We start from the raw sequence: 13908 nt of genomic DNA, 5'->3' as shown, positions 1-13908 counted from the left end.
GGAACCTTATACAGCGCTTCCCTATACCCGTCGACCTCGCGCAGGCACAAAGAAACTACGGAGGCTATCACTTATCACCTGACCAAAGATATGGCTCCATCAACACTGTGCAAAACGAGGGATTTAGGAAAATGATCAACACCCTAGACAAACACTACACAGTGCCGTCCCGCAACTATTTTTCTATTGTTGCACTACCTGCTCTGTACACGCAGCGTCGAGCAACGGTGGAGACAGAATTTCAAGCAGGACAACATTTTGTTGTTTTTATGTTTATTTATTGTTTTTATGTTCAGTCTCAACTGTTACGAAGTTGATGTGCAGTTAATAAGTGCAATAAATAGGGATGGGTATCGTTTAGGTTTTATCCGATACCGGTGCCAAACCGGTACTTTTGAAACGGTGCCGGTGCTTAAACGGTGCTCAAACGGTGCTTAAAGAATGGAGAACACAAACTTTGTCCAAAAACCTCTCATGCTCAGCTGTTTTTTTTGTAAAAAGATAACAATGTTAGCCTTTCCTGCAGCTATGGGGCATATATGGTATCACTCTTGACTGGAAGCAGTGCTTAAACAATGGAAAAAACACAAACTTTGTCCAAAAACCTCTCATGTTTAACTGTTTTCCACTTTTTCTTTGGTCATTTTAGCCTTTTTGGCCAGGGTGAAGGGAGTATCTGCCATCAAACAAGAAGACAGCCGCATGTACAGTGGGGCAAAAAAGTATTTAGTCAGCCACCGATTGTGCAAGTTCCCCCACTTAAAATGATGACAGAGGTCAGTAATTTGCACCAGAGGTACACTTCAACTGTGAGAGACAGAATGTGAAAAAAAAAATCCATGAATCCACATGGTAGGATTTGTAAAGAATTTATTGGTAAATCAGGGTGGAAAATAAGTATTTGGTCAATAACAAAAATACAACTCAATACTTTGTAACATAACCTTTGTTGGCAATAACAGAGGTCAAACGTTTACTATAGGTCTTTACCAGGTTTGCACACACAGTAGCTGGTATTTTGGCCCATTCCTCCATGCAGATCTTCTCGAGAGCAGTGATGTTTTGGGGCTGTCGCCGAGCAACACGGACTTTCAACTCCCGCCACAGATTTTCTATGGGGTTGAGGTCTGGAGACTGGCTAGGCCACTCCAGGACTTTCAAATGCTTCTTACGGAGCCACTCCTTTGTTGCCCGGGCGGTGTGTTTTGGATCATTGTCATGTTGGAAGACCCAGCCTCGTTTCATCTTCAAAGTTCTCACTGATGGAAGGAGGTTTTGGCTCAAAATCTCACGATACATGGCCCCATTCATTCTGTCCTTAACACAGATCAGTCGTCCTGTCCCCTTGGCAGAAAAACAGCCCCATAGCATGATGTTTCCACCCCCATGCTTCACAGTAGGTATGGTGTTCTTGGGATGCAACTCAGTATTCTTCTTCCTCCAAACACGACGAGTTGAGTTTATACCAAAAAGTTCTACTTTGGTTTCATCTGACCACATGACATTCTCCCAATCCTCTGCTGTATCATCCATGTGCTCTCTGGCAAACTTCAGACGGGGCTGGACATGCACTGGCTTCAGCAGCGGAACACGTCTGGCACTGCGGGATTTGATTCCCTGCCGTTGTAGTGTGTTACTGATGGTGACCTTTGTTACTTTGGTCCCAGCTCTCTGCAGGTCATTCACCAGGTCCCCCCGTGTGGTTCTGGGATCTTTGCTCACCGTTCTCATGATCATTTTGACCCCACGGGATGAGATCTTGCGTGGAGCCCCAGATGGAGGGAGATTATCAGTGGTCTTGTATGTCTTCCATTTTCTGATGATTGCTCCCACAGTTGATTTTTTCACACCAAGCTGCTTGCCTATTGTAGATTCACTCTTCCCAGTCTGGTGCAGGTCTACAATACTTTTCCTGGTGTCCTTCGAAAGCTCTTTGGTCTTGGCCATGGCGGAGTTTGGAGTCTGACTGTTTGAGGCTGTGGACAGGTGTCTTTTATACAGATGATGAGTTCAAACAGGTGCCATTCATACAGGTAACGAGTGGGGGACAGAAAAGCTTCTTACAGAAGACGTTACAGGTCTGTGAGAGCCAGAGATTTTCCTTGTTTGAGGTGACCAAATACTTATTTTCCACCCTGATTTACCAATAAATTCTTTACAAATCCTACCATGTGGATTCATGGATTTTTTTTTCACATTCTGTCTCTCACAGTTGAAGTGTACCTCTGGTGCAAATTACTGACCTCTGTCATCATTTTAAGTGGGGGAACTTGCACAATCGGTGACTGACTAAATACTTTTTTGCCCCACTGTAGCTATGATGATGTTTGCTAGTTCACCTTACATGCATTAATATAATAACGTGGTTAGCCTACTCAACGTAAATTACACACGAACAACATTAAGCTACTCACGCAGAGAAGAACGGCTGCTGCTGCATCATCATCCTCATCATTTCTGCTACACTGGCAGGGCTAGGGGCCAGGACTCTCCTCTTCGGGTTTTTGGGGGATGTTCTAACTCCGGGTCGATAACAGGCACCACACCCGCAGTAGATGCGCTCGGTGTGAGGTCTCGCAGCAAGCTATCAAATACGGCGCATTTCTTGGCTTTTAAAAAAAACGCTATGCGTCGCCAGGTGTTTCATCGGATTCGAGGTGTTACCTCCTTTGACAGTATCACAGTATCAGCTTAAAGCACTTGTTGCTGCTGAGTTTGCATCTTTTGCTGTGAAGTACAGCCAGACTTTGACCGCTTCGCCTTGGACATTTTTAATCTGTAGCTCTGCTCTAACAGAACGTACGTACCCGGCCCCGCCTACTATCCTCGGAAACGTAAAATGATTGGCTAGAAGTGTATCACAGCTCAGGAAAAAAAAGCACCGAAATAAAGCACCGAAATGTGCGCTGCTTTTCGGTCTGGTTACTACCGTTTATGTCAGAACCGGTGCCATCATGGCACCGGACACCGGTACCCATCCCTAGCAATAAATATTTATACTGGAAAAGAAAATCGTGAGAGAATCGTGATCTCAATTCTAAGCCAAAAAATCGTGATTCTCATTTTATGCAAAATCGTGCAGCCCTACTGTCACCTGTTCACAGAATGAGTCATCACTTGTTTTTGTTTAGCATTTAATGAACAAGTTCCAGGTCTTTATATTTACACAGGGAACATTTTTAAACTAAAACGTTTTTTAGCCATAAATAGTAATGCACACTGACATTTGTCTTTCTTTCAAAGGTTCAACACAAGAAGTGATTTAAATTAATCACAAACAGTTTGTTATCAAATGACAATTTTTCAGATTATGTCTTTATTTTGTTTTTTAGGCTGAGTGTCCCTGATCTCTCTGAAAGAGGGTATGAAGCTCTGTCCTCAGTTCTCAGCTCCCAGTCTTCTACACTGAGAGAGCTGGACTTAAGTAACAACAACCTGCAGGATCCAGCAGTGGAGTTTCTTTCTGCAGGACTGAGAAGTCCACACTGTAAACTGAATACTCTGAGGTGAGATCAAGTTATGTTGTGCTTTTCATGAATTGACAGAATTAACCAATAAGAAGCCACTAAATGGGGAAAAAAGTCAGTTAAACTTCTGTAATAGTTTTATGTTAGTGTCATCTCTTAGTGTTGACTAGGGCTGCATGATTTTGCATAAAATGAGAATCACGATTTTTTGGTTTAGAATTGAGATCACGATTCTCTCACGATTCTCTTTTCCAGTATAAATATTTATTGCACTTATTAACTGCACATCAACTTCATAACAGTTGAGACTGAACATAAAAACAATAAATAAACATAAAAACAACAAAATGTTGTCCTGCTTGAAATTCCGTCTCCACCGTTGCTCGACGCTGCGTGTACAGAGCAGGTAGTGCAACAATAGAAAAATAGTTGCGGGACGGCACTGTGTAGTGTTTGTCTAGGGTGTTGATCGTTTTCCTAAATCCCTCGTTTTGCACAGTGTTGATGGAGCCATATCTTTGGTCAGGTGATAAGTAATAGCCTCCGTAGTTTCTTTGTGCCTGCGCGAGTTCGACGGGTATAGGGAAGCGCTGTATAAGGTTCCCGTTATTGATGTTTGGGTGGTTGACTGGGACGGATTTTCTCCTGTCACTTTCTCGTCATCCCTGACGTGCTCTCCGTTGTTTTTTCCTGCTAATTTTAGCATCACACGGCAGCTTCTGTATCACGTGGTATAAGGCTCCGCCCTTGTCATTTGTTGAGCAGGAAGAGTGAGCGCTTGTTTTCATGCAGAGTACGTCCCGGATCAAAATGCGGTACAATCGTCGTCTTTTTTTTTTTTTTTTTTTAAATCGTTGTCATTTGGAAATGAGATCGCACACAAGTATGAATCGAGATCGCGATTTTCTAACGATTAATTGTGCAGCCCTAGTGTTGACCTAGTGTTGCAATAAACAGGATTTATTGCAAAAAATCTAAAAACTCTTTAGTGCACCCTCATTGCAATTTAATAACAGTGTTTAATGTTTATGTGTCATTTTTCAGACTGAGTCACTGTAAGCTCTCAGAGAGAGGCTATGAAGCGCTGTCCTCAGCTCTCAGCTCCCAGTCCTCTAGTCTGAGACAGCTGGACCTGAGTAACTCTGACCTGCAGGATTCAGGAGTGAAGTTTCTGTCTGCTGGAGTGAAGAGTCCACGCTGTAAAATGGAAACTCTCAGGTCAGGATTTAAAATGTTCCACCGACGATCATGTTAAACCTGATTTCTATTACTGCATAAACAGTCAAATTGATTTGAAAAAAGTCTTAATGTAGAAATTAGTGTCTGGGGTTTTTAGTGATATTTGTTCACTTTCTGTCTTTCATTTGCAATGAAATGTCCCATCTGCTCCTCTGAGTCCAAATTCTTTATTTTAGCAGTGCTTCATCCACCAAACCTTCTAGTTCGATTCCTGTATTCTGAAGGTTTTTACAGAGCTGTTTGTTCAGATATCAGAATTTGATTTTCAGAAAATTTTAGTAATAAAAATATGATCAATTGATTATTTCTGACTGAAAAGATGAAATATATATTTGGTCATAGTGATATGACTCATTGCCTCACTTAAACATAAAATGTAAACAAAAATTCAAAACAATAGATTAATATAAAACTGAATTTGACTGTTGAGCTTAAAGTGAGCTTGAATGTTATTCACTTCCCGTTTTATTTTGGTAGTTATCGTCTCTGGTTTTTACTTTTACTTCCTCCCCCGACATTGTCTACATTAGTTTCAGCTGTAGAAGATTTATTGACTGTTTGATTTGTCACTTTTTTTAAAACTATAATTGTTGACTTATAAACTATTGCTAAAATGTATTTTTATTAAAATACCAAATAATTTATTACTTTATCATCTAATTAGATTAGAATTCTGTAAATAGGGGAGATAGTGTGGTCTATGTGGGTTGTCTTCAGGTACTCTTCCTCCCACAGTCCAAGAACATGCATGCAAGGTTAACTGGAGATGTGTGATTGTGAGCATAAATTGTCTGTCTCTGTGTTTACCTGGCTACATCACCATGGTTACTGATGCTGAACCAATAACCTGGTCTGGATCAGGTTATGTTCAGAGTTTTTGTTTAAAATCAACTGAAGTGCCTCGTTTTCACTGATTCTTTCATTTACAGGAAGCTTTAAGTGTGATATAGAGTCAGACAGTCATATCTGACTAATGTCAGTGAATGAGGCCCAGCTGTAAAGTCACAGCAGTCACACTGTATGTGTCTCATTGTCACTGGAGTTTAGGCTCCATGCATCCAGCTGGTGCTGCAGAAAAAGTAGAAATGTTTCTGTTTGGTTCTAATGCTGAGTCTCTTTTACAAAGATAGCACTGCAGCTAATCCTGCTCATGTAGCCAGTTAGTAAAAACTCAAGTCACTGTCAGACACAGCAGACATTTATTGATAATCTCACTGTATGTGGTCTTTTAGCGCCTCCTAGTTGTGAACATGTGGAGTGGTGTTAGTCTGGGTGACGAGTGTAACTGTTGAGTGAGAAAGACTGTGGTCGTGTCCAAATTCATGGGCTGCTTCCTCCTGAGCACCCGGCCTTCGCGGTCTACGTGGGCCGGGTCCTCAGAAGGTCGGGTAGGCCGGAAGTAAACGGCCGTGAAATTGGACGGTCTAGCCTTCTGATTAGCGTCACTGCTGTCTCGGTGGAGTTTAATAAACTCGGCCGTCTGCTCCTTGCTATCTAAAATATAACAGGACACTGGTGTAAATTGTTGACCATCTCACACGTCTGTTTAATCAGTTTTCTGTTTGACGTTTATTCAGTTGTGTAAAAACCAAGGACGAACCCACCCGGGGGATTCATAGTTTTATTTTATCTAATCTGATAACTTTAATCTCAGCCAAACCGATTTACTCACGAACAAATAAAACACTGAAAAAGCCAAACAATGACATTTTTAGGTTGTCTAAGTGACTTATATATTACTTTTAACCTGATTAGCGAAAGTCTGCGGTGATCTGAAAATGATGTGCCGGGAGTTGTGCCGTTCTCGGCCGCATCAGTGACCCTCGAGCTCCCGGCTAGCTGTCGAGCTGGTGGGTAGCAGACGTCTCCGAAAACGTCGAAGCACTTTTGCAAATATGCGATATCTTGATAAACCGAGCAGATATTTGATGTTTACACAACTACTTTCTCGCCTGAAAATATGTTAAAAGTTTTGTGACCCAGAAAGATTAATAAGAGTAAATTTAAATCTTAGTAGCGGTCGCCATTACCAGAAACTGGAGTTTGGCTGGGCCGCAATATGAATTCTGGGATATGGTGGGCCACGAAGGACACACCCGACCCATCCTTCAAATTCGGGGAAAAGGAGGACGCATTTGTCGGCTGCATTCGGAGGAGTCCACGAATTTGGACAGCCTTCGGCGCGTCGCTGTGACGTTATCGGTCTACAAATGCGGCTCAGGAGGAAGCAGCCCATGAATTTGGACACACCGAGCATGCGTGCTGGTAGCACCTTAGCCACAGCTTGAGTGTGGAGGAGAAGCTGAAAAAGAAGGTTTTCTAGTTTGTAAGGAGGAAAAAAACTGAGAGGAATAAGTTAAAGAGAGGCTGGAGAGTAACACAGAGCAGCAATGAATGCTGCTCACACAATTTAGACAGTTTAGCATTAAATGTTCGAGTGAGTTAGCTCCCAGCTAACTAGCAAACCAGCTAACTAGCAAACCAGCTAACTGCACCCACAAGCTGCGACTGCGTCTTTCTAACAAGAGCGTCAGACACTCAGACTGGTTTTCTTTGTGGATGATGATTTATTCTCACTGATCCTTCATGATGATGCTGCCATCCACCCACTGCTCCTAGCAGTGTTGCCAACTCCTCAGTAAGGAAAATTGCTATTGGCTGTCCTAAAAGTTGCTGGAAGTCGCTGAATGACGTCATCGCCTAATTTGGATAAATGGTCATGCTAATGTAATTGTAACGTACGTTGTAGGAGAGAAAAATAACATCGTGGAAGCGACATAACGTGAGTAAAAAACGTCCTGGAATGCATTTAAATAAATAAATCATAGTTCTGTCTGTAACTATTACAACACTCTCACCACATTTGTTAACAATTCTCTCAACAAATGTGTTTCTCCTCGTTCTTTGTTATCCAGCTGAGACTTTGGGTATAAATGTGTCATAAACAGGAGAAAGCAGTGCAGGTTCAATGTAATCAAACCTCAGACTGAGTTCAAAATCATCACCTGTCCCTGATACCACGTCAGCACCAGAACCATGATGTGTTTACTCACATTTAAAAAGGTGGAGGTCAGTGTGAATGGACTGTTGTCATTGGTCTGAATGTGCCTCCATAAACATGTGCTCTTCATTATTGATGTTTTCCTAATGAACAGAAAATGAGACTTAATAAAATCCTCTGACTGTTGTTGGAGCAGGTTGGGTCCTGGGTTTGAGTCCCCCGCTGAACCACAGGGGCTTCTAGCTTTGTTTCACAGTGTATAGAACAACAAATAAAACCAAATCTCAAAAAAACGCATCAAACTTTGAGGGTTGAACCAAGGATGAGGAAGCAGACTCGGCCCCAAACAGCTGGATATATGGATGTTACCACAGCAACCACAGCAGTGTGCTCTCAGTATATTTAGTTGTATAAAGGTGTTTGTGGTGTGTTGCAGCTGAAGCAGCCTCATGTATGTTGACACAGGGAGAAAATAGTGTGAGGACACTGTTCACAGCAGTCACAGCTCGCTGCCTTCAACAGTCTCTTCCTTCCTTGTTTGGATGTCACTGATATCATCTTCTGCTCTCACACTGACCACCTGTTGGAGCTAACATGCTAACATGGAAGCCGCAGGTATGCCACCTGTGGCAGCTGAGGTCACGTGATCTGAGTGTTTGAACCACACGTTGGAGCAGCGTTTCCAAACATCTGCACTTCAGAAGCTCCAAAGTGTGGAAACGTCACTGTGGAGCATCCCAAGAGATTTTCTTGCCTCTGCAAAGCTAAGCTTGCAAACAGCACCATAGTTTGTCAATCCCAACCAATCAGAGCGCTCCTTATGTCACGTCACATGACGCGTGTGTTTACCTCTTTGATTAGCACCCAAAGAACTAAAGAAAGGCTAAAAGGACGTTCAGCCAATCAAATCCCTCCTAGGAACAGGAAGTCTAGAGAGGAAATGGAGCAGAGAAGGAGAATCACCAGTTTAAATGTCTGAGTTTTAAACTGGTGACCCTGTAAAGAGGCTTTTATTGACTCTGTTTTCTTTACAGCTTTTTTCACCATTTAAACTGTTTAATATCAGATTTAGAAATAACTTTTGGACAGTTGTTGTACATTTCCACTAAAATGTGACACAAATAATGACTTTCTGACTTTACTTTGGACTAATCTAACGACTCAGCCTAGCTATGTTGGACTTGGTGTGGAAGCAGCTCCCAGTTTGAGTTCAGGAGACAGACACCCTCTACTTTGAAGATCAGCTTCAAACTTTCCTTTTTGATAAAGCTTATAGTTCGAGCTGGATCAGGTGACCCTGAACCATCCCTTAGTTATGCTGCTATAGGCTCAGGCTGTTGATGATGCTCTGCTTTCTTCTCCACTCCCCTCTTTTCACTCCTGATGCTTTTATATGTCACGACTGCATGTCCTTAACTTTTGTGTCTCTCTGAGCTCATCTCTTCTCTTTCCCCTCACCCTGCAACCAGTCATGGTAGATTTTCTTGAAGCTGAGCTTTGCTCTCTTCAGTTGGGTGTCTTCCCTGCTGCCTTTAAAACGGCGGTGGTGAGGCCCCTTCTGAAGAAGAGCAATTTGGATTGTAATGATTTTAATAACTACAGACCTGTATCCAACTCACCATTTTTAAGTAAAATCTTAGAAAAACTTGTTTTTACTCAGATTACTGATTTTCTCAATGATAGACAGATCCTGGAGATATTCCAGTCTGGATTTAGGGTGAACCACAGCACAGAGACGGCTCTCCTAAAGGTTTTAAATGATCTTAGATGTAACTGGGACGCCCAAAAGCTCTCAGTCCTGGTGCTACTGGATCTAAGCGCAGCCTTTGATACAGTAGACCACGCTATTCTTTTAAACAGACTAAAACACATGGTGGGCCTCTCTGGTGCTGTACATAACTGGTTCACTTCCTATCTCTCTGACAGATCTTTTATGGTGAGTATGGATACATGCTCCTCTAAGATCCATAGAATGACATGTGGTGTGCCTCAAGGGTCGGTTCTAGGCCCTGTACTTTTTAATTTGTATATGTTGCCTCTCGGCAGTGTCATCAGGAGGCATGGAGTGAACGTCCACAGTTACGCTGATGACACGCAGCTGTACATCTCCGTGTCTCCTGATGACACCAGACCAATGGATGCCCTTTTTAACTGTGTCTTGGATATAAGATCTTGGATGGCAGAAAACTTTTTACAGCTTAACCAGGACAAAACTGAAGTTTTAATCGTCGGTCCTGAGGCTCAGAGAGAGAAACTCTTGTCTAAATTACAGGCATTTTCACTATGTCCTTCGCTACAAGTGAAAAACCTGGGTGTTATTTTTGACTCTGAGCTTGGTTTTATCCCACATGTTAAACATGTAACCAAAATTGGATTTTATCATCTAAAAAATATAGCCAGAGTCGCCCTATTCTCTCTCGGGCCAACACAGAGATGCTGATGCATGCTTTTATTACCAGTCGCATTGATTACTGCCCTGCTCTCTGGTCTTCCTAAGAAGAATATTTCACCTTTACAACTTTTACAAAACTCGGCAGCTCGTGTGCTGACGAAGACCAGAGGGCGGGCCCACATTACACCGGTTTTAGAATCGCTGCACTGGCTCCCCGTGTGTTTCAGGATCGATTTTAAAGTTCTTTTACTGGTTTTTAAATGTCTTAATGGTCTTGGGCCTTCTTATCTCTCAGATCTGCTTTTACCATACGAACCCTCGCGGACCCTGAGGTCCTCTGGTACTGGCCTTTTGATTGTCCCTAAAGTCAGGACACATACTCACGGAGAGGCAGCTTTTCAGTGGTATGGTCCTCGTCTGTGGAACAGCCTGCCGGAGGAGCTCAGGGCCGCAGAGAACGTACATGTTTTTAAGAACAGGCTCAAGACCCACCTTTTTAATTTAGCTTTTACTTAGCGTTTATTTATTTTATGCTTATTTATTCTATCCTGTTATTCTATTTATATTATATGCTGTGTGCCCAGCCTGGAGGCTGCAGTCTGTAACCGGCTCCCTGTGATAGTGTTTCCTCACCTGGCTCATGTGTGCCCAGCCCAATTTTACTCTTTGTGTGTGTGTGTGTGTGTGTGTGTGTGTGTGTGTGTGTGTGGGGGGGGGGGGGGGGGATATGTATCCATGATCGTTTATGTTAATGAGAGTGTGGGGAGTGAGTTGGAGGGCGGGGGGGCGCTTTTAACCATGTAAAGCACTTTGTGCTATATCTTTGTATGAAAAGTGCTTTATAAATAAAGATTGATTGATAGATTCTCCTCCAGGAGCCTGTTTTCACTGGGAGGATCGTTGTGTCAAAGGGAGTTCTTCCTTCCCACCATCACCAAGTGCTGCACACAGTGGATTGTCTGGTTTTTGGGGCTTTCTCTCTAATATTGGAGGCCTTACACTGTTAAACAGCTTCAGACGACTGTTGTTGTCTGTTGGGAATTGTCACTTTTAAATAAAGTTACATTGAATGGATGTAAATGGATAGATGTTATTGTGACAAACAGAAAATGATCTTTAAAAGATAGATTGTTGTTTTGTGTGTCTGCAGTCTGTCAGGCTGTCTGATCACAGAGAAAGGCTGTACTTCTCTGGCCTCAGCTCTGAGCTCCAACCCCTCCCATCTGAGAAAGCTGGATCTGAGCTACAATCATCCAGGTGACTCAGGAATGAAGCTGTTGTCGTCTGGACTGAAGGATCCAGGCTGGAGACTGGACACTCTCAGGTATGGAGAGAATGTCTGATAGAGGAGGACAAGCTGGAAACATTTCCTGTGTCCTTCACTCACTTCCTGTTTGTTTCCTGCAGATGAGACATGAACAATCACACATGCAGGAATATTTTCAGGGACAGACACACTAGTCTAGCTGGATAGTACGTGGATATTTATGTAGGGGGTCTCCAAGGAGTCTGTTTGCAGGAACATTAATGATAACTGATAAGTCATGTTGAGAGTTTCCTTAAAAGTAGACCTACAGTTAGGTCCATAAATATTTGGACAGAGACAACATTTTGTAACTTAAGTTTTTAAAAATCTCAGTGACGAACCAATTTCAGTGACCAAAAACGCCGTTTACGTGTGGACGAAAGGTGCAAACGCATAGAAAAATCTGCGTTTTCAAAAATACCCGGGTACGTGTGGACGTAGCCTAAGGATCAAACCTCTATCATTATGCAATCGATTATAGAACTCTAAGCATATATGAGTAAATATTTCTAAGCATAAATGACAATCAACAATATAAACCTTACAGCTGGTTTTAATAACAGAATTTATTTGTTTCTCAAATGAGAAAGAGCTATCGAGAAACACTCCTAAATCTTTAGTTGTTAACTTTTCCAGTGGGCCAAGGTCAACATTATCTGCTAATGCTAAATAGGCTGCCGTTATTAACTAACGCTAATTTGATGCGAATTAGCATTATGCACTAATGCTAACACTTACTTTTTAACAATGTGAACGGCTAATGCTAACATTACAACAATGTTGTAATGCTAGGGTAAGCATTACAACATTGTTGTAATGCTTACCCTAGCATTACAACAATCTGAGCTGCTAATGCTAAGTAGGCTGCCATTAGCACCTACGTCTAATTCAAGGCAGATACGCATTAGAACCTAATGCTCATATCGTTTTCCTTTACTTTATAACAACGTGAGCAGCTACTGCTAAATAGACTGCTGTTATTAGCTATCCACCAAAAATATCCACCAGGGTGGATATTTTCGAAAACTCCGTTTTTGCATTTACGTGTGGACGAGAAAAACGGAGAAAACGCAGAAAACGCAGCGTCAAAGGTGTGCGCCTTTTTTGACGTCACACTGTGCGCCACGTTATTGTTTGGGTGAAATGAATTTCTACAATACTGTTAATTCTACTCTCTGCAGTGTTTAAATGCTTACATATACACACAGTTACTGTCCCTCCACACATACGACTCGGTTCTGCTTCTATGCCCCAGCTTTGTTTACTTTTTCCCACCGAGGCTTCTAGACTTCTGATTGGCCAACATTTCTACAGGTTAGGAATATAGCGCCACCTGCTGCTTTGGCATGTTCCTGGCAGCGTTTTCCTTCATTTCTGCCTTTATGTGTGGACGGGATTATTTTTTAAAACGGAAAATCTCCGTTTTTAAAAATACCCGTGTACGTGTGGACGTAGCCTCAGTAGTCTGTAAAGACTCTGTGTGCCTTCCAGAGTGCTCTGGCATGCACACACACCTTAAGGTCATGAGAGAGGTCGTACCTTCTCTTACTGATTTATGGTTTAGGAGAACACCTGCTCTGTGTCTGGTTAAGTATAAGAGCCCTTTGTTAGGGGGACCGCTGGACTCTTAGCACCAGCTTTGGGGAGTCTTCACAGGGTCACATCTGGAACACACACAGACACACACGCTATGCACAGACTGGTACTCTTTGTTCATACCTGTGTAAGACGTCATAATGAACTTGTGCATATTCATGTAAGCTCAATAAAGAGCAGTGTTACGAGGGAGCAGACGAGAGCGACTGAGGTCAAGTGAAGGAACGGCGCTGTCACAGTTCTCTCCCTCATCAATTGTCTGGTTCCAGCGGTGGGTCTGTGCTAGACGACCCATCACCAGCTTTTTCCACTGGTTACCAGTACGTGGTAGAATCCACTTCCAGATCTGGTTGTCTTTAAATCTGTGAATGGATTGGCTCCATCTTATCTCTCTTTAACAAAAGAATCCAAGTGGAGCCCTCAGGTCTGCAGATAAGCAGCTTCTGACCAGAACTAGACGTAAAAACAGAGGTGAGCTTTATCGATGGCTGCAGCCAAACTCTGGAACAGTCGCCCTTCACATCAGGTCGTCACCAACACTGGACATTTTTAAAAGCCGGTTGGAAACACATTTGTACTCTGTAGCTTTCAATCCTGACCAGTCTTTATAGTCATTACTGTGTATGTTTCCTATTTTCTCTCTACTCTGTGCAGCACTTTGGCTCAAGCTGTTTTTAAATGTGCTGATAAATAAATGTAGATTTCTTTGAATAAAACAGTGGAGCCGAGCTTTGAGCTCAGTGTGTAACAGTGTGTGTGTGAGAGCCATGTAATGTCCATGTGTGCATGCTGACTGTGCTGCTCTGACCCCCCTCCTCCTTTCAGGGTGGAGCCTGCTGGAGTCCGATGGTTGAGACCAGGTCTGAGGAAGTGTAAGTGTGTTTTTAATGGGATTCATGAAAACAAA

At 42.6% G+C, this 13908-nt stretch overlaps 1 protein-coding gene across 6 annotated transcripts in view; it reads left to right on the top strand.

Annotated features, from left to right (window-relative positions):
* The window catches only part of LOC145421893 (protein NLRC3-like), a 29067-nt gene that overhangs the window by 9680 nt on the left and 5479 nt on the right, over positions 1-13908 (top strand). For 2 of the 6 annotated variants that reach the window (XM_080292837.1, XM_080292838.1), the window contains exons 7-10: positions 3333-3506; positions 4512-4685; positions 11250-11423; positions 13827-13873. In XM_080292837.1, coding sequence (XP_080148963.1) covers positions 3333-3506; positions 4512-4685; positions 11250-11423; positions 13827-13873 — 569 coding nt within the window. The remainder of the gene's footprint in view (positions 1-3332; positions 3507-4511; positions 4686-11249; positions 11424-13826; positions 13874-13908) is intronic. The other 4 variants (XM_080292843.1, XM_080292842.1, XM_080292841.1 and 1 more) reach the window with 4 other exon arrangements.

This window comes from Astatotilapia calliptera, chromosome 18 (genome assembly GCF_964374335.1).
Source record: "Astatotilapia calliptera chromosome 18, fAstCal68.1, whole genome shotgun sequence".
NCBI lineage: Eukaryota > Metazoa > Chordata > Actinopteri > Cichliformes > Cichlidae > Astatotilapia > Astatotilapia calliptera.
Note: the sequence above shows the minus strand (reverse complement) of the source record. Positions and strands in the feature narration are given on the sequence as shown.